Consider the following 26004-nt stretch of genomic DNA (forward strand, 5'->3'; position numbering starts at 1 on the left):
ACGGGTATTGGGGGCTAAGTTGCGGGGTCTTAACTGTTGAGCCAGTAGGAGGTATTTGAAAGAAGTGGAAAATATAAGTTACTTCTGCTGTAACCGCTACATGGAAATCGCTGCCGGTTTAAAGAATGGCCCGACAGTGATGTACCACCATCACTATCAGTTCCTACTTACAACCGACAGTGATGTACCCATCACTGTCAGTTTCTAATTAGAACCGGTAGTGATGAGGTCTAGTATAAAAGGCCGCCACGGGTTGAAATTATCCAAATTTCAACCCCGCGCCAACCGTTCCCCACGCTCCTCTTCTTCGACGCCGACGCCCGTGCACCGCCCCACGCTGGAGCACCTGTCCACCACCCCACGCGCCGCTGTTCCTAGCCCCACACTCCTCTTCTTCGACGCTGAGGCCCGTGCACCACCCCATGCCGGAGCAACCATCCACCGCCCCCTGCGCCGTTGTTCCTAGCCCTGCGCTCCTCTTCTTCGATGCCAACGCCCGTGCATCGCCCCACGCCGGAGCACTCCCCACGCCGTCCATCGCCCGACGTCGGAGCACCGCCGAGGCCTTCAGGAGCGTGCACAGACAGCTGCTTTCCCACCCCCATGGTGAGTGCGTGGCTCACTATCCACTAAGTGTTAGATGAAATGCCCCACGGTTGTTGTCTTCCCAATAGCAGCCGATTCCTATTCAATTGAGTTACATGCTGTTACTCCTTGGTTTAGCTATCCTTATATGTACATGCTATTACATAAACCAGTTAGTTTTTCCCTAAAGAGATTATGCTACCTACTGATTTGTTGAGGACCTAGTAATCATGGCCCTAAACTGTTTAAGAATCATTGGTGTTATTTGCCTCGAGTCACAGCTAAGTGACCTTTTGCGCTGTGTGCAGTCTAAGTATTTAAACATTGATCATCAACACCTCTTGACATAGTTAGATTGAATATGTGACAATGATATGAGCATATCTGTCTCGAATAGTAGTTGCATAATGTTATGATATCTCTGTACTTTATAATTATTGCAAGCAATGAAAACTAGCAGTCAAAGGTACACGTTAATGACTGTGGACGTCTTATTTGTGACGGTAGGGAGTGTTCTATTTGTGTAATTGTTAGATAAGAATTTCTGCTCTTGCTTAAGCAATGATGAATTCTTGTCAAATATGTACAGGTATAATCGCTATAGGTAGAGTGTCAATTGATTTTGATGGAATGTCAAGGATAAAGAACATTAAATAGATTTAGTTTGGCCATATAACTTAAATAATAACTCTTGTTCAGTGAGTTACCATTACCACTTACCGCATGCCTAATTTACTTAAATGTATAGGCAACCATGGCATGGTATGTAGTGCATGTTGGTCACATGCCTAGGATTTATCGAACCTAGGAAGATTGCTATGCTCAAGTCAATCACTACCCTGGTAATTTGCATAAAAAATACAACACAGAAGCTGAAGCTTTGAGGGCCTACTATAGTCATCCAGCATACCTTGCAAACCATGGGCAACTGGCCTACTATGGTCTAATGAATGCAAACCATGGCCATCCGCTGGCACTGGAGATCGAAGAGAAGCCACCTGCCAGAGATGTGAAGATTAGGAGAATTGCTCCTTGGTCTTGGAAAGATGTCATGCTTTTATTTATGGCTATGGTCATCGCTTTTCTTATTTGAAAGTTGATGTAGGCTTAGTTTCATAGAACAGTAGGTGGACTTTGTTGTATGTGGTCAATCAAACAATGAATTTGTTCTAGGTGAACATATGCTATTATTTGACTTTGTTGTATGTGGACTTATTATTAGACTTTGCATTAAACATATTATATATATATATATGAACATATGCTATTAGTAGTTGTCTGTGGCCAAAACTAACCACGATCGTGTCACAGCCATGACTCATCGTCGCCTGTTACCCCATCGCCAAAGAACTGATAGGCAACAAGAAGCGGCTAATATCGCTGGGACGGTAGAGCCGCATGATCCGACAAATGGTGACGGTGTCAATCAGGTCGGTGAGAACGAGCAGCCATGGACCCCGTCCGGCCTGCTCGATCTAGGTCAAAATGACCAAGATGGCCAGGTAACTTTGGTATCATATCACTATGTAGCCACACACGCTAATCAATTGAGAGGGTCATAGCTTACTTGGTGTCTCTAGCAGGAGCCTCCGCTGGCCGAGGAGCCAGAGGGTTCGGATAGCAAGAAGGCCAGATCCAAGCGAGGCATGTCAAAGATTCTTGTTGGTAGGAATGCACACTGGCACATTACTGAGTTTGATGAATTCGGGGATCCACTCTCACCGCCTATAGCTTTGACCAAATACAAGACTATCCTCAGGTTACTTGTTAGGGACTTCATCCCGATTAAATACAGGAAGTGGATTGGGAAAGATGATGACCGGTGGAGGGTTCCCAAAAGCAAGGATTACATATGGGATGTCAAGATCCCAGAGTATTTCACTTTCCCAGCCGAGTATGATAGGGAGTTAGTCAAGAAAAAAGCAAAAGAAATCATGGGGACATGCTTCAAGAATTTCAAGGGGACATTGTACAAGAATTTTGTCCCCCAAAATAAAGAGCCAGATTTCGATGGTGGACAGTTTAGCAAGCGGAAGAACTTCTGACAGGATTTCAAGGAATACAGGTTATCCGAGGAGTACTTAGAACTAAGCAGGAAGAATAAGGAGAATTCGTAGAAAGCGACGAATCCTCATCATCTCGGCTCTTGTGGCTACGCCAAAAAGATGCCAGAATTTGAAGCAGAACTTCAAAAGATGGATCGCCTTGCTGAGGAAGGCATTCAAGTTGAGACCATCGATTGGGAGCCTAGATCGGTATTATACTGTATGGGGAGAAATGTATGACACACCGAGGACGAGAGCTTTAGCTCCTCAAATCAACCCATGAGCGAACTCATCCAGAGGATCTCCCAGGTAACTGAGGAGGCGAGGCAAGGGACTCGCACTTCTAATAGGGAGAAAGACATGCTCACCCAAGCACTCGGAACCAAGGAGCACCCTGGTCGCACTAGAGGAATCGGTGTTGTTCCTTAGAAACTAGCATTCCCCCAAGAATCTAACACTTACCGGAGCCGCTCGAGGGGTAGAACGGAACATGAGGCAGAGTATTTGAGGAGACTAAAAGAGATGGAAGACAGAATGGAAGCACGGATTGAGGCGACCATTCAAGCGCGAGTCGAGCAAATTTTGTTGTCCAAGGGGTCAGTAGTACCACAAAACCCTATTCCTAGTGCCTTTAGCCCACAGTTTAGGGGTCACAGCAGCTGTGGATCAACCCTGCTCGACGAAGAAGAGGCAAATGTGCCTCATCTAGTGGACGACATCACTGAACCCGTCAATGTCAGGTTGTACATCCGTCAAGAATGGACAAAGGACAAGGTGGCGGTCGGCCAAGCCTGGCCTGTGGGAAACGGGACAATTAATGACCGCCCAATTCCACTGGGGTACGCTCGCGTCATCATTGATAGAATACTTGATAAGAAGTATAACAAGATACCCATTGAGTACCCCGTAGCGGAAGACAGGCCAAAACTTGGTCAAAACAAGGGCTCTCAAGTCGTCTGGCGCAAGCGCTTCATTAAGCTTGACCATCAATTGTCCTCTGATGATGAGGACGACTACGAGTCTTCGCCCACCCGCGATGATCACTCACCATCTCCCAATAGAGATCACTCCCCTCCTCATCCGGAGCCATCACCCCCGAGAAGACAGAGGTCTCCTTCTATTCCTCCTCGTTCGACTCCATCTTCATCAGCCCCGAGAAAAGAGACTCCTCCTCCTCCTCCTCCATCTTCATCAGCACCGAGAAAACAGAATTCTCATCGTCATCCTCCTCCTCCACCTCAGCCCAAAACAAGATCAAGGACATCCTCGCAGTCGCAGAAAAGGTCCTTGGATTCGGTCGCTAATGCTCCCAAAGTGGACCAACATAAAAGAAAAAGGTCATTCAGTGGCAGCGTTACCACCTTGATGAAAGACAAATTTACAGCACACATCTCAAAGGAAGATTGTGTTAGTTTCTTCAATCTATGTGCCTCACTGCCTCCGTTTTTGTTGAAATGCGAATTCGAAAGGCAAACATAGAATAAATACGCTACAACAAGAGACAAAGAAATACACAATAAAGATTTAAGGAACATTATGAAGTTAGTCGAAGACAACCCTGATTTAACCATGGAAGAGGCCGTGAACATCTATTATGATGTACAAGGGACGGGAACACCAGCAATAAAGTATGAAAGGGGCAATTTTTTGGTTCCCGATCATGAGTATAAAAATCTAACAACATATATGCGTCAGTTACATGAATATTACATGGCTCAAGCAACAGAGACGGATGACTTTGGTTTTGAGGTTATTATCCGTTTGCCACATGTTTTCCAATATCCTGAAGAAGAGAAGTTCGATGTCGAGTGGGAGTGCTTGTTTTAGCTATACCAGAAACGCTCTCTCGATGTTCAAATGTTGACGTTGTGGACTATGTAAGTACCCTACACGCATGGTATTACAATTAACTACTCTCTCGAGACATAAATTGTTAACTTTTGAGCACTTTCCATGCTTTTATGTAGGTGTATAGCAAAATTTTGCATTCTAAAAATTAAATGGGATTACATAGGCTTCTTGAACCCCATGCGAGTCAATGAGAGGACATGTTTAGGCCTCTATGGATGTGACGTGGAAGACCTAAAACAGAGATTGATTGCTGTTTTTGACGAATTCACGATGAAGAAGAAAACCCACGTACTTCTAGCCTACAACTGCGAGTATGTGTTCTCGGCTTTTAATTTTATGCTTCTTTTTTTGTTAAGATTATTCGATAATTAGGATTCTATGATTGCAGCAACCATTTCATCTTCATTTGTGTTAATCTTGCCAAAAATCTGCTCGGGGTGTGGGACTCGAAGAAAAAACCATTTCATCATCTAGATGCACTGGTGGCGGTGCTGAATTAGTAAGCGATCCTAATAACTATTATTTTCTAATCACACATACCGCTTTCTAATATTTCTCCTTTTAATGTTGCTCAGTGTCCGAAGAAGACATATCGGTGGGATGCCGGTCCCATTCAAGATTGTAGAAATAGAGGGGAAGTACCTATCACAGCCGGCGGGAAACAATGAATGTGGGTTTTATGTAATGTGGGCAATGCTTCGCTACATCGGTAGGAAATCGGAAGAAGCCGATAAGTTAGTGTGTATAATCTCCATTTCATTTATGTTTATTAATAATTCAACAAAATGATTTACTATTCCTCTTTGGATATCATCTCTTTTGAACGACAACACAACAAATATAAGCATGAAAGGCTGCTAAACATGGAGATCGTCGCACTACAATCGGAGCTAGCAAAATTCATCTTAGCCGAGGTTGGAAAAAGATGGAGTATTTTCGATTGCACAATCCATGAAGTACAAAGTCCAGTATGGCCCAGAGCGGCTCGCTAGATTATTATAGGAAGTCGAGAAGCATGTGTGAAGTCCAAGAACATTTTTTTTATTTTGAGGGATCGAGATGTGGATAAGAACATTTGAATTGTAATCGTAACATTTGTAATGTTTAATATTGATGGACCTGTCGTCTACGTAGCGTATATAAAGCGAAACCCGATTCCCAGAAAAAATATAAATTAAAATAAATTATAAAATAATAAAATACGAACGGGCCATCACCGCCGGTTAGCAACAAACCGGTAGTGTTGTCGTAACCATCACTGCCGGTTAGAAGGAAACCGACAGTGTTGGCTTGCTCAACACTGCCGGCTTGAACCATGAACCGACACTGATAGTTACGAGAACACTGCTGGTTTGATCCATAAACCGACACTGATATTTACTACAACACTGTCGGTTTGATCCATGAACCGACAGTGTAGGCTTGCTCAACACTGCTGACTTAAGCCAAGAACCGACACTCTTGAAGCAACCGTCACTATCGGTTGGCACTACAAACCGGCAGTGTTGTTTAACTGGACACTGCCGGGTGGAGCCAGGAACCGACACTGTTTCCTGTAGATCAGTGTCGGTTTTTAAGGACCGACAGTGATGCCAACCCCCCATCACTGTCGGTATGCTACTGTCAGTTCAAAATCCAGCAGTGAAGTGGGTTTTTTAACCGACAGTGATGTCTAGGTCTAGGGTAGTGATAGCATTGTTCCGAACCATCCAAATTGCCCTGATTATAATTTCCACGAAGAAAGGCGAACGAAGCTGAGCTCTCAAGGCCTCCAGAATGATTTCAGGCTCTGAAGAGGTGGGCACCAGAAGCTGTAGACTAAACCAGCAAGTAACCGCGAACGGAATGAAAAAAGAGGTGTATGAGATCCTCCTCAACAGGAGAAACGCAAAAGACATACTCCCTCTGTCCCATATTATCTGTCGTTTTCGGTTTTCATGCCACAAGTTTGATTCGATTGGTAGAAAATACGTATAACATTTATATCTCCAAATAAATTTATTAAAAAAACTAGATTCAAAGATATTTCCAATGATACTAATTATGTACCATAAATATTAATATTTTGTAATATATATTTTATCAAAGTTGTTTCTCGGAAAGCGAAAACGATAGATATTTTAGGACGGAGGAAGTAATTGTAGCTATCAAAAACATATTCTTCCTTCTCAAGAGTTGTCGGGTACTGAGCCGATCTTTAAGTAGCAGCCAAAAGAAAACTCGTCCCTTGTTCTGACAGGCAGAACGCCAAAGCCAAGAGTAGCATCGATGAATATGACGGTGACCAATGAATTGTCGATAAGCTCTGCTAGAGGAGAAAGCTGAGGACCCCAAGCATATGACCAGATGTCAGGAACAGGTTGCAACTGGATATTCTGAAAGTTAATGACAAGCTGCTGGTACTGATTGTAAGTTTTAGAAGTCAAAGGCAAATGAAACAAATGCTGGGGCAAAGGCTCACTGACAGCCACCTTTAGCAGGGTTCAAAATTTCGGCGAAATTTCACGAAATTCGGTAATTTTGGTGGTGGCCGAAAGAAAAATCTGAAATTTTGTAATACACTAATACATGTGTTATATAACTTTAGACTCAAATTTTTATTGTTTATATTGCATATTTTTGTATTCAATAGATGTGTAGTCATAAATCATACTAATATTTGTTTAAATTTAAATGTTTTTTTTAGAAAAAGCATACTTCATGTGCTAGTCTCTAAAAAAAATTCGCCGAAATTTCGGCCGAATTTCGCGAAATTCGGTAGTTTCGGTGGTGGCCGAAATTTTTGCAATACCGAAATTGAAAACCCTAACCTTTAGAGATATAAATTTATCACGACAGAAAGAGTATAGCTCAGGAAAATGTTCCATCCATATGTTACCTTCCCAAAGATCATGCCATAAAAGACAAGTGGCCCCATTCCTGATTGAGACAACAGCAATATCTTTGAATTTATTTAGAAGTTTTAAGACATCACACCACCAAAATGAGCCCTTTGGATGACCCTCTACATAAGGCAAACTGTTTACTCCATACAAGTTGAACCCAGGGAATATTCATCTAATTGAAAATTTTATAAAAATTCTTGAGAAGGAGGCATTCATTCTGAGTTCTTAAGTCAATAACTCCCAGCCCCCCTTCCTCTTTGGGTAGACAAATCATTGGCCAAGCAGCTTTGGAGGGTTTCCTATGATTAACATATGAGCCTCTCCACAGACAATGCTTCCTGAACTGATCAATCTGCTTAATCACAGTCTTTGGTAGCAAAAAGGTGCACATGGCAAAAGTTGGAAGAGCAGACTTATCTACAATCTTATGCTACGATGTTTTAGGACAGTTAAATTGTTATTGATTCAAAAATAATTGTGTGCATTATGTTATTAACTTTCGTACATTGTTTTAATTCTTTTTCTTTGATTGCAAGGCACAGGCAAAATATTCCTAATTTTAGAGCCCGCGGGCTATGTATTGATTGTAGCAGCAAAACCATCTAATAAAAAATATATCATGTACCAACATTGTAACACACTAGCTTTGTGGATGACATTAGCTTTTGTGGATGAACGAGTTTAGTCCTCAGTCCCACTCAGCGCGACCGTGCATAAGGAGAGGCAAATTTGTTGTACGACTAAGGAAGACGAACATCAAGCAGTCATCAATGAAGCCGCTAGCGCATGCAATTTCAGACCCACCCGTGCATGACTTCTCTGGTAAAAGGTGGACGACTGACCAATGTGTTTGTAGGTGCTTTGAAGGTGTCAATATATATTGTCATCAAAGGTGTCAATATATATTGTCGTAGACGGATTCAAAGATGACAGAATTATGAGGAAGGTGTTAACAATTTAAGAGTGAAAATAGTAACCCGTTGTAACGTTTGGACACTTTTGCTAGTAAGAAATAATATAAACTACTAGAATTAAGCGTAGGCATGCACACATCGTCATTATCTAAAAAAAGCGTAAAGACACACATGTATACATGCTCAATGTGGTATCCAAGAGAGTAGACGGGAAAGGAAAACGAAGGTTCAAAGGGCCCATCGAACTATCGGAAGACGCGGGCTAGAAAACCCTGGAAGCCCAGTCCAATCAACATTGCTGAACAAGTACGTACCCCAGCCCATGAGACATTGAGGCCTGTAACAGGCCCCATAACCTCGATCGATCAATGACATGTGGGCTTTATTGACCTTACTGACAGATGGCCCAACACTTCCCACTTATCGGCCCCCCTGCCAGTGACTTCTGCAACGAACCCTCGTTCCCACGTGCGCCTCACATCTCCCCTCCGCTGCCGCCCCCTCGCCGGCGACGACCCACCGGAGATGGGCGCCGCCGGGAAGCCTCCTCCCCTCGTATGCTTCAAATGGCCATGGAGCCCTAACCCTAATCCTAGCCCATCGCCGAGCCCCAGCCCCAGCCCCTGCGGCGACCTCGAGCTCCCCTGGCTCTTCAAGTCCATCCGCACCCTCTCGCAGGACCTCCTCATCGCGGGCGACCTCCCCTCTCCCGCCTCTTCTGCCGGCGGAGGATTATGGGGGCGTCAGAGGCGCACGGGTGCCGCGGTGGTGGAGGCGGACCGCGGGGACGCGGAGCAGCGGGCCCTGGCGGCGGCGCTCGCGAGCGGGAGTCCCGCCACCGTGCTGGAGTTCTACTCGCCGCGCTGCCGCCTGTGCGCCTCTCTGCGGGACCTCGTGCGCGAGCTCGAGGATGGTGCTAGCGGTTCCGCCAGTTTCGTGCTCGCTGACGCCGAGGACGACCGGTGGCTCCCCGAGGTGAGTCGCCCCTTGCAACCTTCTTTTCAAATGCTCTATTCAGAAAAATGCTCAGATTTGTGATGTCGATTTAGGAAAAAAAAAACTTTGCAACAGTAATTTAGCCAGATATGTATTGTTCTGATTAATTTTGCCTTTGCAACGGTAATTTAGCCATATTGGTCTTGTTCTGATCAATTTGTGATGAATAGATGTTATGTTGTGCTTTGGTGATGAGAAGTTGAGGATTAGAAAATCAGTAGGTTCCATGGTAAATGAGTTTCTTTCTTTCTTTCTTTTAAGGTTCTTGGGTTTTATTTGTCCTATTTAGCTCCTACTCTGTCAGTTTCAAGACTTCAGGTAGGTTATCATACTGTTTGGGCGAAATATTGCATTCAAGTTATGTGCCTTGCACAGCGTGAGGGACAATGCCATGACAATACACATCCATAATGATACGATGATGAGTAGTAATGATCTTTTTCTGCTTGGTTAGTATTCAAGTACTTTGTAGGACAGTGAAAGGACGAGTAGGACCTTGGCACTGTAGAATGTAGATATTGCTATTACTCTTGTTGTTTTGTTCCACAAGTAAATATTGTTTCTGAAGATTTGTCAGATCAGAAGTGGTCACATTCAGACATTAGTATGACTGGTTGAAGATTTGTCAGATGGTTGAACATTATAATCCTTGGTGGTGGAAGCAGTAATTTGTTCAACTTTATCATGGCTGGCCAGCTAGCCGTCAAGAGTGTTGAATTGCAACCAGGCATCTCAGTGTGATATCTACTTTCTTCACCAGTTTTTCACCAATGCAGCAATATGTCAATTGCTGTGGCATATGTATACGGTTTACTTAACTGTTAAAGTAACTAATTCATTATGGTATAGTCATTTGGTGTCCAAGGGGGAAATGTTGCAATATGTGCATTTGCTATTTAGTAGTTAGTAAGTGTTAAGTACCCCCTCTGTTCCAAATTATAATTTACTTAGGCTTTGTCCTAAGTCAAACTTATTTTATTTTGACCAAGCTTCTAGGAAAATGTACTGACAACTACAACATCAAATTAGTTCCATTAAATTCTCCATGAAATATATTTTGATAGTACACTTATTTGAACTTGCAGGTGCTGATACATTTTTCTACAAATTCAGTTAAAGTTAGTGACGTCTGCCTTAAAAACAAGGCCAGAGTATTATCTTTTTAAATAGGCCTGTAGGTTAGGTTACTTTTCAGAAGAAGAGTGTGAGTAGAGAGTTCAACATAGGTTTACATGCGGGTTGATGGAAAACCTGCTCTGATAATTTTGCATGTGTAGGGATGTGTGATATTTCTGGTGGGGCTGCTAGTTATTTAAAACATGGACTTGTGTCAATTTTGGGTATTAACTGTACAAGTAAGCTATAGTCTGCTATCTCTTCCTTTTAGAGATATTGGCAAATGGCAAGTTTGAAATTATCAATTTTCCCATGTGGATGAGGCAGTTAGAGTTTATTCTGTCTAGTTAGGATGCTGAAATAACTAGAGGTCTCAGCATTTCAATAGTTCTTTATTGAAGCTAAGCCATATAGATCAATGAATAAGCACTGAGTTGTGCTTCTGCTGCCATAAATACCAGTCCTTGTTTACCAGCCTAGTTTGGATTATGACCTTATTATTTCTTGTATGTACATCTGCAACTCTGCATAGGAGGATCATGCTACTGCTCCAAGCATCTATGTAAAAACTGAAATGATTTCAAAATTCTAACAGTCAATTTGTTTTTAACCACTTGCAGCTTCTGCATTATGATGTCAGATACGTCCCTTGCTTTGTGCTCCTGGACAAGCACGGCAGAGCTCTAGCGAAGACTGGAGTACCAACCAGCCGGCAGCATGTTATCGCCGGTCTTCATCACCTCCTGAAGATGCAGCAGCCATCCGGACTGGAAGGAAACCAGAGTGCGCCTCCATCATGATTCATGAAGCCCAAATACCTGAGCAAGATCTGTAATGGCAAAGAAAATTTTCAGAATGTGCATTTTGTTTTGCTAGCGTGAAACTGAGCAACATTGATACGTCCATTTTTTAGCCGCGCCGGTTAGTAGTACAGATTGTAGTTGGTGCAAAAGCATATTTTCTTTGTGTCGGTATTAGTGGCCATAGCTTGATGATATCCGCCGTAAAATAGCCTTTCGGAATTTGTCTATCATAGATCTTGTAGGAGAACTTTTTTCATCAGCAGAGGTAATGATTCCTGTGTTGCTAGAGTCATTTAATATTCTTCACCCTAACTATATCCACTCAAAAAAAAAAACACCTACAAGAGCTCGAATATGTGAAATATACGTACAATATGATATGATCGATTGTAATTTCGATTGATGCGCAAGAGAAAATGCAAGTTTTTTAAACATTGAGATGCATCCCTGGAAAACGGCATAACTGTAATTGCAATTTTATTATATATAAGTTTCATTTAAAACTGGAGAGAGCAGACAGATGCGATGATGCACAAGAATCAAGAAAATCGATTTTTTTTTTTTTATAACAGAGAGATCAACTTGAATGTGTGTATCCTCATGAATCGAGAATCTTGGAACAGCGATTTTTCCTGGCCGCTCCTCGTCGATCAGACGGACGCCGTGACTCCAAGCAGTTATCCTCGCCGCCGCTCTCGTCACCCCTCCTCCTCTCGTCTCCTCACACCACACCACCACACCCGAACGCGATGGCGGCGCCGCTCGCCCCCCTCACTGCCGCCGCGGCGCTCCGCCTCGGGAGCCGAGGCCTCCGCCACCGCCACCGCATCCTCCTCGCATCGCTCCGCCCCTGCTCCTCCGCTCCCCAACCACATCGTTCCGCCGTCCCGGCCGCTGCACGCCGGCTCCCAACGCCCCCGCCGCCTCCTCGCCGCCTCGCCCGCACTCTTGCCGCCTCTGCGGCCACGGCCGTCTCCGAGGGCCAGACGGAGTAAGGCTCTGCTCTATTTCTATTCCCCGTCCTCTCCACCTTAAAGGCTACTACCCTGCTCGTTGCTGCGGAAGTGTAGTCCGATTTTTTTTTTTTTTTGGCTTGTAGTGCGTTGCAATGTGATTCCGGATTTTAGTATATGGTGCTCGCACTCGTGCAAGTGCTTGGGATTCTAGTGGAAGTGGAGCCTCAAATTCATGCAAGTTGGGTTTAGGCCGTAGGAAGGAGAAGGGGAAGTATATAGGAAAGAAATGAGTGACTGTTTGATTCAATGGGGTTAAGCTGGTACTATTTGCTTCTTATGTCAACTAATGGAGGGGCGAGTTCTCATGTAAAAACTGCTTGAAATGTGTATTAGTGGCAGTGGGTAGTGTGAATTACTAGGTGGAATTTCCACTAGATTTTCAGAAGAATTGACTGGTGCCGTGTGGATCTGGTTCGTCTATATTGGGTGCCTATCTTGTTATAGGCCTGTTATGGAGTATGGAACTTGCTTGTAGCATGATGACACTCAATAATGTTGGTTTTGAATTTATTTTGATTGTTGAGGAACTTAGGAAGTAAGGACTGTGGATATGCTCAAGTGGTTTGGCACCACTTTTATGTTTTTTCCAAGGTTAATTTTCATGGTACAGTAAGAGGCTGTATGAAGATGTTAAATCAGTGGAAACTTATTTGTTGCACCATTAGTAAAACTATAAAAACATACGTTAAACAGCCATTCTGATAGATTATTCGTTGACTGGTGCTAAGGATATAATATATATAGTATGATTTTTCAGCTCGGTATTGCTTCAAGCAGTTTTGATTTGCCTTTGGTGTTTAAGAAGGTTGCAAACTAGACTAATTGGTAGTTGGCAGTAACTATGAACAAATTCCAAGCTATACCACTTTCTCCGATCATTGGTAATTCTGTTCCTTATAGCAGCAGATTTTAAAGAGTTGAAAACCTTCATTGTTCTAATGTACCATGCTCAATTGGTTATAATTGTGATTTATGTCTGCCTATGGTGATTGCTATTAGCGTGGAATATAACAATCATAATGTTTTTGGTTTGTCTAGTTTAGTGGCTGGTTCAACAACTTCAAGCAAGGGACGCATCTACCACGAGACATATGGTTGCCAAATGAATATAAATGACATGGAGATTGTGCTTTCTATCATGAAAAATGAAGGTTATGATGAAATTGTCCCTGACCCTGAGAGTGCAGAGATAATATTTATCAACACCTGTGCCATCCGTGACAATGCAGAGCAGAAAGTCTGGCAGCGTCTCAACTACTTTTGGTTTTTGAAAAGGGAATGGAAAGCTAATGTTGCTGAAGGTAGATCAAAATCTTTGCGGCCTCCCAAGATTGCTGTCCTGGGGTGCATGGCAAAGCGACTGAAGGAGAAAATACTCGATTCTGATAAGATGGTTGATGTTGTTTGTGGACCTGATGCATATAGGGATTTGCCTAGGTTGCTCCAGGAAGTCGATTATGGCCACAAGGGTATGAACACACTTCTATCACTCGAGGAAACTTATGCTGATATCACCCCAGTAAGGATCTCTGACAATTCAGTTACAGCATTTGTGTCAATCATGAGAGGTTGCAATAATATGTGTTCATTCTGCATAGTTCCCTTCACTAGAGGTAGGGAAAGGTCTCGCCCAGTGTCTTCTATTGTCCGCGAGGTTGGTGAACTGTGGAAAGCTGGCGTGAAGGAAGTAATGCTTCTTGGTCAGAATGTTAACAGTTATAATGACACTTCTGAAGTAGAAGAATTGGAGCCTGGCCAAAACTGGCAACTCAGTGAAGGATTTTCCAGCATGTGCAAGGTGAAGAATATGGGGTTGCGTTTTGCTGATCTCCTGGATAGATTATCTTTGGAATACCCTGAGATGCGGTTCAGGTTTACCTCACCACACCCAAAGGATTTCCCAGATGAACTACTCTATTTGATGCGGGATAGGTATAACATCTGCAATCTTATTCACTTACCAGCACAAACAGGCAGTACAGCAGTGCTGGAACGAATGCGGAGGGGTTACACTCGAGAAGCATACTTAGAACTTGTGCACAAAATTCGTAATGTCATTCCTGATGTTGGGCTAAGCAGTGATTTCATAACCGGTAAGCTTTCTTTTTTCCATAGTCTGCATTGGCTTAACTAGATTAACTTGTTTGTGTTTCCTGATTTTCCATAGTCGTGATCTTCTGAACAAAGTACTCCCAGAATGGATATTTTTCTTTTTTCTATGGATGTGTCAAAAAGAGTGAGAATTGACCATATGTCCATATAGACTATAGAGTGGCTCATGTGGTGAGGAGCTATAACAGACCAATTCGAATTTAGAGCCAATTTATATTCACTACTCAACTAGCAAGATAACCTCATAGATGTACTTCATATCTAGTATCGATGGAAGAACTTATAAAAAAAAAAGGATTAAAATTGGTGTGCTGCATTGAGGCGATATCTTGATTGAATGTTAAGTTCCTGTTTGACCAATTTGTTTCCATTTTCGTTAAAGTTTTAGATGTTTATAACAATGGTATGCTTTGTTTACAATTTAGAATTAGGTATCATACAGATCATGTCCTTGCCTTAATTGAATCTGATACCTCCATTTATTTCTCCTGCTCTTGCTTAAGACTTGTTCGCTTCATAATTTGAGTGGAATGGCTTATTGATATATGAAAAAAAAAGGTTAACATTTATCTCGTTGTATATATTGATAAACTGGAATACGGCAGTAATTTTACAACTAGTTAGCAAGTAACTTTGGAGATGTGGACAGCTCTTATATCATGATGCTACAAAGCTGTTTCGGCACAGGTCATGGAGTCTTTGCTAGTTCTCTGGTATGAATGGCAGTTTAAATGAGATTGAGATTACTTGATTGATTAAGTTATAACAGTAGCTCTAGCATTTGGCGATATTTATGTAATTATGTCAGATATGTACTTAGGTATCCCAAATTTCTTGAATCCTTCATAGTGGCATGCAATTTTGTTAGTTTCATCTTCTATGCTTTAATTTGGGATGTATATTTCTGATGTATTACAGGCTTTTGTGGAGAGACAGAAGATGACCATGCTGAGACCCTCAGCCTTGTAAGGGCTGTTGGATATGATATGGCTTACATGTTTGCATATAGCATGAGAGAAAAGACTCATGCTCACCGGAATTATGAGGACGATGTCCCCGAAGATGTCAAGCAGAGGAGACTCATGGAACTAATCAACACCTTCCGCGAGACCACAAAGAAGAACTACGATTCTCAAATTGGTACAGTGCAGCTTGTTCTTGTCGAGGGACCCAATAAGCGTGCTCCCAAAACGGAGCTGATAGGGAAGACTGATAGGGGACATAAGGTATCATTTGCCAGTGTCCCTGTACCACACACGTTCGAAGGTGAAGAAGCACATAAGCCAGTGGTTGGTGACTTCGTTGAGGTGAAAATTCTCAGGTCGTCGACAGCAACATTATTTGGGGAGCCAATTGCACGCACAAGCTTGAGTCTGTTCCACAAAAATGTTGCATCTGAAGCGCAGGCTGTTGCTGCATAAGTAGTAGTTACATTTGTAGTAGTTGTGATTATATGTAGTGATATTTCAAATGACTACAATTTTGGTATAGAGAAGAAACTGAGTACGTGCATGTCAGCCTCATGGTTAAGCGTTGGTTCAGTTTTGATAAGGTAGCATGGTGCACTGCTTTTATCAGCGGAAGCCAAAAGAATTTTTAGCATAAAAGTCTGCTGGTCTTGTGAATTACCCCTCTTTTGAAGGTTGTATTGCCATGTAAAGGTCGAACAATATTGACCAAGTTTTTGCTTGTTACTGTAAACTTCAGCTTGAGATGGCTTTTTACTGCTGGTATACTGACCCTGATTGACTATATCTGCAAATCTGTGACCAGAGGATTCGGAGTTTCAGTTCAATGTTCATGGGGATGTGTATAGCAGATGGCACGGTTACACAATCTTGTAGAGTGAATGATTCTCAGACTGGGAAAAGAGAGTAAAATTCAGCTGAGAATATTTACAATTCTGATGTGCGTATATACAGCTATCTAATCCTGTGCACATGTGTTGATGTCCTACAATGATAAAAGATGACGAAAATAATCTATAATTAAATTTTCTACAACAAAGCTATTCTTTTTGTAAATCTACAAGATGTGCTAATTATGTGAGTGCCAATGGCATCAAGGAATGGTGCAACACCCTAAAAATTTGCATGATTTTGAAATAGGTGAATTTGATTTAATTATGCATTTTGTGAGCATTTAAATTTAGGAAAATGATAACTTATTTAAAATTTAAAATCAAATATAAGGTTTAGCAACATTTATGTGCATTCATGCCATTGCATTTTGTTTATTGTGATGAGTGGTTTGATCCAAATTCAAATTTATTTAAAATAAATTTGAAAATGGCTTGAATATAAAAGAAAAAAATAGAAAATAAAAGAGCTTTCAAAAGTTTGCAAAAGTTCAGTTTTGAAAACTTCTTAAAAGTTCTCATCATGAAAAGTATATTTGAAACTATATTTGAATTTGATTTGAATCATATTTGAATTTGGATTGAAAAAGGAAAATAGAAAAGGTTTAAAAATTGGAAAATGAAAATCCTCCCCCTCTCTCAATCTGGCCCGAAGGCCTGCTCCTCTCCCTCATTTCCTCGCAGCCCAGCAGTGCCAGCGTCCCGCGGACCGTTTCCTCTTCTCCCTTTCTCCTTCTTGGGCCGGCCCAGCAGCCGCGCAGGCCACGTCCCCGCCCCTCTCTCCGCGCGCTCTCTCTCTCTCTCAGCCCAGCCCCACGCCTTGAGCTGCCGACGTCCTAGGCCCGCTTGTTAGCCTTCTCCTACCTCGTGACTCACCCGGACTCGCCGCCGCCGCTGAGGAGTCCATGCTGCCCCCGCCTCGTCCGCCTTGCCGTGCGCACCAAGATGCCCCGGGCTATAAATAGCATCCGCCCACATCGCGCCGCAACCCCTACCCGCAACCCTAGCATGCCCAGCCGCCCTCGCTCAAGCTTGCCGCGTGCCGCAACCCTACCTCGACGTCGTCCACCATCCTGAGCCGCGCACCGTCTCCATCCGCTCCACGCCGCCGTTTTTCGTCGTGGTAAGTTCGCCTTGGTCTCCTCTTGCTCTCTGTGTCTTTCCCAAGTCGAACCATGGCCCGTAGGCCGTTTTCCCGTGCACCGCTCACCGCCGGCCATGTCCTCCGCCGCCCATGGTCCTGTTCCGGCCGTCGGCCATTTCTCTTCCCCTCCTATCTGATGTGCGTCGTGGATCTTAGATCCAATGGACGATATCCCGCCATACCGTTTTGGCATGTACTTTTGCTAGAGTCCCTGCAGTTTGGCATAATTAACCCGCCGTCCAGTGCCTTTCAAAAATAATTCAATCCCCGGTCCACAGGATTGTTTTAATTTGTTTTTAATTATTTTTAATACGAAATCGATTTCAAAATATTTACAGAATTGCCATTGATCTTATTTTATGCGTAGTTTCTTCGTTTTAACTCCGATTTGACCCGTTTAAGTTGCGTTTGATTCGTAACGACATAAACTACACATTCGTAACAATGTTAATCTTGTTACCAGCTCTGGAATTTTCATGGTTTAAATTCTAACTTGATTAATAATTATATCACTGGATTTATAAATAAAATATAATAAATTCCACTTTATTTTTCAAAACCGAATATAAGTTTGACTTAATTCAACTTAGGTATTTCTCTGAAATATCTTATGCATCCTTTTATATAGTTAAAATTAATAAAGCACATGGTTCTCTTTTATAAAAGCAAGTCTTTCGATAGTTGTATCTTTTGCACCGTAGCTCTGATTAGTGTGCTATTCACGTCTGTGTGTTCGTAGTAACGTGTAGAACATCTTTAAAACATTTTTATTTGATGTTTATTATGTTTGGTGTACTGTTCTAATTTAGATCTATAGTTTGCTTCATGTATGATTGCATGGATATTTGTGTGGAGTTTTATGATCATGTCCAGTCAGTGAGCTTTACGTTGGTGATATAAAAGAAGTGGGTGATTCAGAAGAAGTCCTTTGAAGGTTACAATTCAATAGAAGAAGTATCTGAGTTTAAGGTAAGTATAGCATGGGATTATCCTAGTTTTCTACCAACTTTAATACATTTAATTCATATTGCATGTGTCACCTTGATAGAGATTCCCTAAAATTAAACTTATACCTTGTTACCTATGGGGTATTGCATTGGGTAGTATTATGCTAGTGCTCAAGATGAATAACCATGACCTTGTAACTTGACTAATGGTATATGCAATAAACATTTAAAAGATGCTTTTTTGCAACATGGAATCAGGGGCTACAGCATTGGGCTGTTTTTATGGTGCTCTAGATTCCTCTCCCTAAGGACTTATTTGTAAGTGATCATCCAAAACTTACAGGCTACATGATTCTGGCTTTAGCTCAGTATGAGGACCTTTTTCTAGCTTGTTAGTGGTTACCTCTATTGACGTAAGAATGGCTTGCCTAATCCGGTATAGGACAGCCTCTACTCTTATGTGTATAGTCGTGATAGAATTATGTCATTTGACAGGGGGGGTCGTATATCTGTTTACCGAGTGAATCTAATGGCCCTAACTTGTTAGACGAATCTTTGAAAGGCTTCATAATGAACCCTGCCAACATTTTCTTTGGTAGTGGGTTAAGAGGCTCGCGACCTTGGACGAAAGGGTAAATCATGACACAATAAAAGTGTACAACCTCTGTAGAGTGTAAAGTTGGTATATCTGTCGTACTCATGGTCACGAGCGGCCTTGGAACCCTTACGGAATAGATGGTGAACACTGATGATACTAATGATGAAGATGCTCACTAATGATTACTGTTTATGCTATTCATTATTCATGTTTCTCTGATCATGTGTTTGTGTGGGCTTGTGAATAAACTTGTTGCTACTCAATTGCTAAAATCATGACTCATTAAAAGCTAATCGCAGTTGAACCAGTGTCAGCCTTTTGAGCCTCATGAACCCTATGTTATATTTGTTGAGTACGACATGTACTTACACTTACTTTATTTTTCAATTATTTAGATAAAAATCCCAGATGGGTATCAGATTACTAGAGTTTGAAGGAGTTAAACTTATGATCAACTAGTGTCAGTTGTCCCTATGAAATTAGAGTCTTCACTCGAAAATCGGAGTTGTCTTTCCACTGTATGCTATCTAAGGTTATATCATTTATACTAAGTACGTTATATATTGAGCATTGCCTATCGATATTACTCCTATTTGTAGCTATATGTGATATTTGACTTCCTAAGCTCATATATAATGTGTATCTGGTTTTGTTCTTGTAACCGGGTGCCTCCAAATGGAGGACATGCACATCACACTGTGGCCACCACCTGCTGCCGTAGAGGTGTGAGAAGTCTTGCAAGAGGTAGAGGTACATGAGCTTTTACAAATGTCCCATTTTCCTTGTACTCCTGCAGTAAATGTTGCAAGAGGAGAGTTATCATTAACTCCAAACAAGAATGCAAAAAATTGCAAATTTTCTATTAAATGGAAGCTTCTCAAGAAATTAATATAACATGCACTTGAGTATGTCCAGATATTATCTAGGTTTGCAGATTTGCAATAAGCAAAAATGTGTGATTGTTTACAAAGAAATTTCTAACTAGTATCAACCCATGCATATGCTTCCATGACTAGACTATCTCTTTGGCAGTAGTTGAATGAATTAACTCATATGTATTTAGCTCAGAACAAAATTACAAAGGCATAAATTTGACGACAGGAAAGAAAAGATCAAAACACCACTGCCAAAGAAATTGCATCTTAAATCAAATAGGACGCTCACCATTTTTTCAACCATTCCAACCTTATGTATGTCATTTAGGAGATCTCCTTTCTCATATGGAACAATAGCTTCTATCGGAACCATTGAGTCCTGTAGAAGACAAATATGCATGATTTACATCATGATTGACAAAATTCCAGCTTAGATGCAGATTTTTGAAACTTGTAGGATAAAATAGATGCTTTAAACATCTGTGTTAATCCCTTCCGCAGCTCTAACTAGAAATACTTAGAACTTCCATTCCCCATACCCACCTCGTGTGTGGGAGCTCTCGGCACTGAGTATGTCATCCGTGATTGATCCAAAATAAGAAATACCTCAGCTAAATAGCCTCTATTATATCATTAGGGTTAACATTGCCAGGAAGATAGCTGCCCGCTGGGCAAAGTCGATTTTGAGGGAGACTTTGGGGGGAATTGGACAGGTTGTTCTTCATTCTTACCCCAACTAACTGCCGTGCCTCTCTTTACATATAGCCAGCCCCTAACAAATCCCAAAACTTTATCTCCTAACAACCTTACTAAACCTTAGGATTCCTGGCCCCTTGACTGACACGCCATGACATCTATATGCCTACAGCTCTCACTCCAATAATTTCTGGACCTAGAAATGACCAGCTCCAAAAATACTTAGATCTGGAGCACAGAGGCCCTTTATTCCAAATAAATTAAGTGCACTAGAACCCAAAAAGGCATGTCTAAAAAACAACTCTGCCTACAAGGGGGGAACACATACTTTCAACTTTGCTTGAACTGCATTACAGAATTCTTCCAAACCATCACCATTCATGGCTGATATGCAGATTATTCCTTGTTTCTGAGCTTCCTCTTTTACTCTCAATGGTTCATCCGTATTGTCAATCTGCATGGCATACAAATTGGGCTCAGTTCCAAGAAAAAAGCACTTGAAGAATCAGCTCCAGTTGGAAATGTATAATTGTGTCTTGCTTGCACTATTATTCCAAATTTCTGACTATTGAATGTAAAGATTAGTTAGAACAAAATGAGCCAATGCAAATCAAAGCTCCACAGAACCCCGCACCATTTGTATAAATATTAGGGATTTACTACTACTTTAAATTCAGAGTGAGTGACAGACAGAGGTAGAACAAAAATGAGAACCCTTTCACATTCTGCAGCAACTTTTGCTCAAAAGCACTTCCACACTATTTAATTCACCATTAGTATAGGCAATTAGCCAATTAGGCATTAATACTAAATTAAGCATAGAATGACTATGATCAGAAAATTTTATATGAAATAAAGTGAAAACGTTGAAAATTTTACCAAACAGGTCAAATATTTGAGCAAAACGAACCTTATTCCACACGATTAATTTGGGGATTGACTCTACATCCAACTCCTTCAATACTCTTTCAACAGCATCTATCTGTTGTTGAGCTAATGGATGGCTGGAACACATGACACAATATTAGTACAGTGCATATAGATGCATTAAATTGAATTCACAACAAAGAGAACACCTAGTATAAGTTCCATACCTAATGTCCACAAGATGAACTATAACTGATGATTCTGATATCTCTTCTAGTGTTGCTCTAAATGCTGCTACCTGGATAGGTATTATCAATAAACGATATATGCAAAGTTGACATCATAAAGATAGGAAAAACTCTCAATATTTGCAGTTTTATTCTTCAAGAGCACAACATGTGAACAAGAGGAATATGCTTTGTGGATATGTACCAGCATAGTGGGTAACTTCTGAATGAATCCGACAGTATCAGTTAGAAGGAACTCAGTCCCATTCTTCATCTGCAAAGTAATACACAATTAGATTCAGTCATGGTCATATGTAGATATAATGATGGGTAGTTCTTACTAAAGAAAAAATCCTTCCCAAAGGCATACAAATGATAGTAAATAGAGAATATTCATGTCCGTTATCCAATTTACATGACTAAAAAAATCTCCTATTTTCATTTTTTATGGATCAGGAGAGTTTTCTGATAACATACCAAGACCCTTCTTGTAGTTGGGTCTAACGTGGCAAATAACTTATCCTCTGCAAGTACATCAGCTCCAGTTAATCGGTTCAGGAGTGTACTTTTTCCAGCATTTGTATACCCTACCTGAAAAATATTTGGAACTGAATATATTTGTAGAATAGAGGGCATAGGAAACTTTTGATCACTCTAAGGAAATTTACATGGTTATACCAGAGAAACAACAGGAATAGGAACTGATTGGCGACGGTTGCGGTACAGCTTTCGGTGTTTCCGCACAGATTCCAATTCTTTCCTCAAGGCACTTATCTGTCAATGACACTTATGTTTGAGATCCACAAGTTCAAAAAAAAAAAGTTCAGCACTACAAATTCAGCAATGTACAATGTGACAAGGAAAATATATAAGTCCTTGGCAGACATTATCAATAGGAGTTTGTCATATTATTAGGAAATGTCAGCCAGCCATCTACTTTTTATTCCACAGTCATTAGAGACAGAGTGCCCTGTCATTGACCAATAGTGGTAGCTAATAACACAGTCCTGTGTGAATTTATTAAAGGGCAGACCCAGTGCCGGAGGCTCCCACATGAGGGGTCTGGGGAAGGGAAAAACCGAGGCAAGCCTTCCCCCCGCAAAATCTGCGGAGAGGCTGCTTTGAACCCGCGACCTGGTGACTCAGTGAGACAGCTCTCACCACTGCACCAGGCCTACCCTTCCCTGTGTGAATTTATTGAGCAAAAAAAAAATCCAGAAAGAATATTACTTGAGTTCTCAAGATGCGCTTGTCAACTTCAATTTGCTTCTCACCCATACCCTTAACTTGACCTCCAGCCTGGCGTTCAAGGTGACTCCACATTTTTGTCAACCTAGGAAGTTGATATTCCATCTGTGCCAAGGTGACCTAAAAAGGAAAACAGAATTGCTGACAACAAACATGTTCATTCTACTTAAAACTGCAAACTTAATGTCAATAAATGATATCACGAGGTACTACTGTTAATAAAGCTACTGTGTGTGATTTTTACCTGTAAAGCAGCTTCATGTGTTGCTGCCCTTTGATTAAAAATATCAAGAATAAGAGCAGTTCGGTCACAGACTCGGACACTCCCACCAAATGACTTTTCCAAGTTACGTAGTTGTCTGAAATTATTATTGGGAATATGAGCTATCAGAACAATTATTAGACCAATCTGAGGTGGTTAGCAGTTTAATAAAATATGATTAGAAAGCAGTTGAAAGCATTGTATGATCGACACAAGTACACGGTGTCGGTGTCAAAATCATAAGATAGATTCTTCAAATATATCCTGGTTAGGTATAGAGGAAAAATGAAAAATCAATTATACTGGCATCCGTTTATGAGATTGACAAATAAAATTCTTTCAGGTATTCTCTGAACTAAGATGAGTAACCAATCTTTTCAGCATAATAGTTAACGATCAGCACGAGGTAAAGATCATACAGTTGGGTTCATTTGATGTGTCTGAGATATGACAAACGAGGAAAACAGATCAAATCACATAGCAGAGTAATAAGTGGAATCTTACCCAGGGGATAACTCATCATCGAAAATTACAGTCTCAACATCAAGGGCTTGAATTGCACTCCTGATTTCAGAAACCTTGCCTGAACCAATGTAAGTCCTTGGATTTGGGGTAGAAAGCCTATTGGAAAATAGAAAGCATGAGGACCACTGTACTTTGTAGAAATAAGAAAAAGCAAGGCATGTGGTTTGTATATCATGCCATAGCCTTACAGTCTTACATAAGAACATAACAATACAGTCTATACAGAAAAAATAAGAGGGAAATTTGAGCTATATGTATGTTAAATTGTGGCAATGCTGCAGAATACATTTTGAAATTTGAACTAACAGTAGCATTTCATTTATCGGAGTTAACCGTGAAGTTCCTGTGGACCATGCATTAGATTGGCCAGGCATCTCAGATTTTCCAGGGTGGCCCATCTTTATCAATGGTGAGAACATATAACCACAATTGCCAGTGGAGCACAGCGCAGGCTCAGTAGTGATGTTCCAGGCACACCGCACACATAAGCTTACTTCTGATAGGTTGAGCCGACTACCACAAGGCCCGCGGTATCAGCCAACTGCTCCAGCTCCTTAAGAGACTCCTCTATGCCGAAGAGGTTCCCTCCTGTCCGTTTGCACTCAACACCAACCAGATAAGCCTTCTCTTGAAATATCTGCAGGTAGCCAGGTCCACAGGTTCAGAAAATCAGACATGCTGAAATTGACAGGTAACACAAATTCACAGCTCCAATGTTCATGTCACGGCCCAAAATATCTAGTTGGGATAACAATCAAAAGTTCTCTCCGGTGAATTTGATGGATCGCTGCAGATTATCAGAATTTGCACACGCAGCAGTCAGTACAAAACCGCTCGATCTGTCAAACAGGCGGGCCGTCGAAACAACAAAAGCAAGCAGCTGAAGCTACACAAGCCGCTACCTCTTTGCCGTTGATGAGCTTGAACCGGTCTTGCCCCGCCGCGGCCTCCTCCTCTTCCTGCCGCTGCCGCCTGCTCTTCACGAAAGCCCTCGGCGGCGGCCGCTGCTCCAGCTCCAGCTCCTCCACCTCCCCTGCTCCAACTTCATCACCCTCAGCGACCCCGCTTCCATCCCCTACGTCAACACCGGTTACAACCTCTTCGGTCTCCGCCGGCGCGGCACCGAGCAGCCGCTCGTCGAGTGCCCGGACCGGCCCACGGCAGCGAGTCGGGGAGCAGCGGAGGAGGACGGTGGGGCTCCGGAGGCAGCGTCGTCCCGCGGAGGCGGGCGCGGAGGTCGAGGGGAGGGAAAGGGAGACGGCGGCGGCGAACAGGCAGGCGGCGGCGCTCATGGCGCGGCGGGCGGAGACCGGAGAGCGAGTGAAGCGGAGGCTTCTGGGTGGTTTTGGTGAGCGCCAACGGCCGAGTGGATAGGGGAGGGAGAAGATGACGTCGACTGGGTCCCTTCTGTTGGTGCTGTGGGACCGGTGTATTCGACACGCAAGCCGCTTGGCGCGACGTGACGTGGCATAAACATCTTCCCTGGTTGCTGTCGGTAAATCTCGTTCATGGGGTTTTATTGGTGGGTCCGGAAAGGAAAGACTTAATGAAGCTTTGGGCAAATTTTAGCAAAACCCCATAATTATCTATCAAATTTTGGAAACCTTGGAGATTTTTGTATTATATACGTCATCATTCACGGTTTGGTTTCAGTTGTGAAACTTCAAGTTTATTTAAAGAGGCTTGCTAGCGGCCGAACGTCCGATCCAGAGCGCTAGCATCGGATGGTACCTTCTCAGCGAGTGAGCAAGCACACCAGCGCATCGGGCTTGAGGGCGAGCGCCCCACCATCGCGTCGTCAGCCGCTTCCCATACGCATCCCATGTGCAAACTCTGATCTACTTTTAAAAACATCTAGACGCAACAGTTACAACAAAAGCCAGATGGAACACTTGAAACATGAGTCTGAAACACTTGCAAAAACACCTGAAGAACAGTTCAAAAACCATTGCAAACATATTAACCATCCAGAAGAAACACTTGCAACAGATGTATGACACGAAATCACATGAAAAATACGCTTGCAACATGCATGTATATACAACATAGAGATGAAAATACTTGCAACATACGTCTGGTACAGATGAAACATTTGGAACATATATACACTTGAAACATACGTGTATAGCCATTGCAACATATGCAACATACTGATCTACTTTTGCAACATCCCGATCTAGTTTTGCAACATTGATACATAGGCTTTGTTCGCTTGAGCTTGTAAGCCAAAATCAGCTAGCCAAAAAATAGTGTTTTTCTCTTACAAAAAATCAGCCATACAAATCAGCCGAAGCCAAAATAAGTCATGTCGAACAGAGCCATAATCTTGCAACATACCTCTGACACATTTAAAACATATGTTTGCAACATGTGCTTTCAGTGCAACATCTCCTTGCTGCTTGCGAATGGAGGTCTCCTTGTTGCTTGGGAATGG

At 42.1% G+C, this 26004-nt stretch overlaps 3 protein-coding genes across 4 annotated transcripts; 2 read left to right on the forward strand and 1 right to left on the reverse strand.

Annotated features, from left to right (window-relative positions):
- The first annotated feature begins 8724 nt into the window (after positions 1-8724).
- Positions 8725-11487, forward strand: LOC136482194 (thioredoxin-like protein HCF164, chloroplastic). Of its 2 annotated transcripts, none has more exons than XM_066479428.1 (2): positions 8725-9255; positions 11033-11487. In XM_066479428.1, the coding sequence occupies exons 1-2, from the start codon at positions 8806-8808 to the stop codon at positions 11225-11227; spliced, it is 645 nt and encodes a 214-aa protein (XP_066335525.1). In that variant the 5' UTR covers positions 8725-8805; the 3' UTR covers positions 11228-11487. The 2 variants fall into 2 exon arrangements, with proteins under 2 accessions (XP_066335525.1, XP_066335527.1); XM_066479430.1 differs by having other exon boundaries at positions 8726-9255; positions 11013-11487.
- A 397-nt stretch (positions 11488-11884) lies between these two features.
- Positions 11885-16389, forward strand: LOC136482203 (CDK5RAP1-like protein). Its single transcript, XM_066479438.1, has 3 exons — positions 11885-12186; positions 13250-14304; positions 15242-16389. Exons 1-3 carry the CDS (start codon positions 11945-11947, stop codon positions 15742-15744), a joined length of 1800 nt encoding a protein of 599 aa, XP_066335535.1. The 5' UTR covers positions 11885-11944; the 3' UTR covers positions 15745-16389.
- A 2869-nt stretch (positions 16390-19258) lies between these two features.
- LOC136482195 (uncharacterized) lies at positions 19259-24896 on the reverse strand. Its single transcript, XM_066479431.1, has 13 exons — positions 24473-24896; positions 24065-24207; positions 23550-23666; positions 23028-23142; positions 22766-22903; positions 22214-22309; positions 22013-22126; positions 21741-21809; positions 21536-21606; positions 21352-21445; positions 20770-20895; positions 20035-20124; positions 19259-19660 (listed from the first exon to the last, which is right to left on the reverse strand). The coding sequence occupies exons 1-13, from the start codon at positions 24860-24862 to the stop codon at positions 19562-19564; spliced, it is 1662 nt and encodes a 553-aa protein (XP_066335528.1). The 5' UTR covers positions 24863-24896; the 3' UTR covers positions 19259-19561.
- Positions 24897-26004: the final 1108 nt, after the last annotated feature.

Source organism: Miscanthus floridulus, chromosome 9 (assembly GCF_019320115.1).
Source record: "Miscanthus floridulus cultivar M001 chromosome 9, ASM1932011v1, whole genome shotgun sequence".
In the NCBI taxonomy this organism is placed as follows: Eukaryota; Viridiplantae; Streptophyta; class Magnoliopsida; order Poales; family Poaceae; genus Miscanthus; species Miscanthus floridulus.

Bases quoted from the DNA above. Each gene is read 5' to 3' on its own strand.
- LOC136482194 (XM_066479428.1), top strand. From the start codon at position 8,806: ATGGGCGCCGCCGGGAAGCCTCCTCCCCTCGTATGCTTCAAATGGCCA. The intron at 9,256-11,032 runs GTGAGTCGCCCC...TTATGATGTCAG, and splicing joins ACGACCGGTGGCTCCCCGAG to ATACGTCCCTTGCTTTGTGC.
- LOC136482203 (XM_066479438.1), top strand. From the start codon at position 11,945: ATGGCGGCGCCGCTCGCCCCCCTCACTGCCGCCGCGGCGCTCCGCCTC. The intron at 12,187-13,249 runs GTAAGGCTCTGC...TGGTTTGTCTAG, and splicing joins GTCTCCGAGGGCCAGACGGA to TTTAGTGGCTGGTTCAACAA. The intron at 14,305-15,241 runs GTAAGCTTTCTT...GATGTATTACAG, and splicing joins AAGCAGTGATTTCATAACCG to GCTTTTGTGGAGAGACAGAA.
- LOC136482195 (XM_066479431.1), bottom strand. From the start codon at position 24,862: ATGAGCGCCGCCGCCTGCCTGTTCGCCGCCGCCGTCTCCCTTTCCCTC. The intron at 21,446-21,535 runs GTATGGAACTTA...CATGTGTTCCAG, and splicing joins GTTCATCTTGTGGACATTAG to CCATCCATTAGCTCAACAAC. The intron at 19,661-20,034 runs GTGAGCGTCCTA...CATTTACTGCAG, and splicing joins TTGGAATGGTTGAAAAAATG to GAGTACAAGGAAAATGGGAC.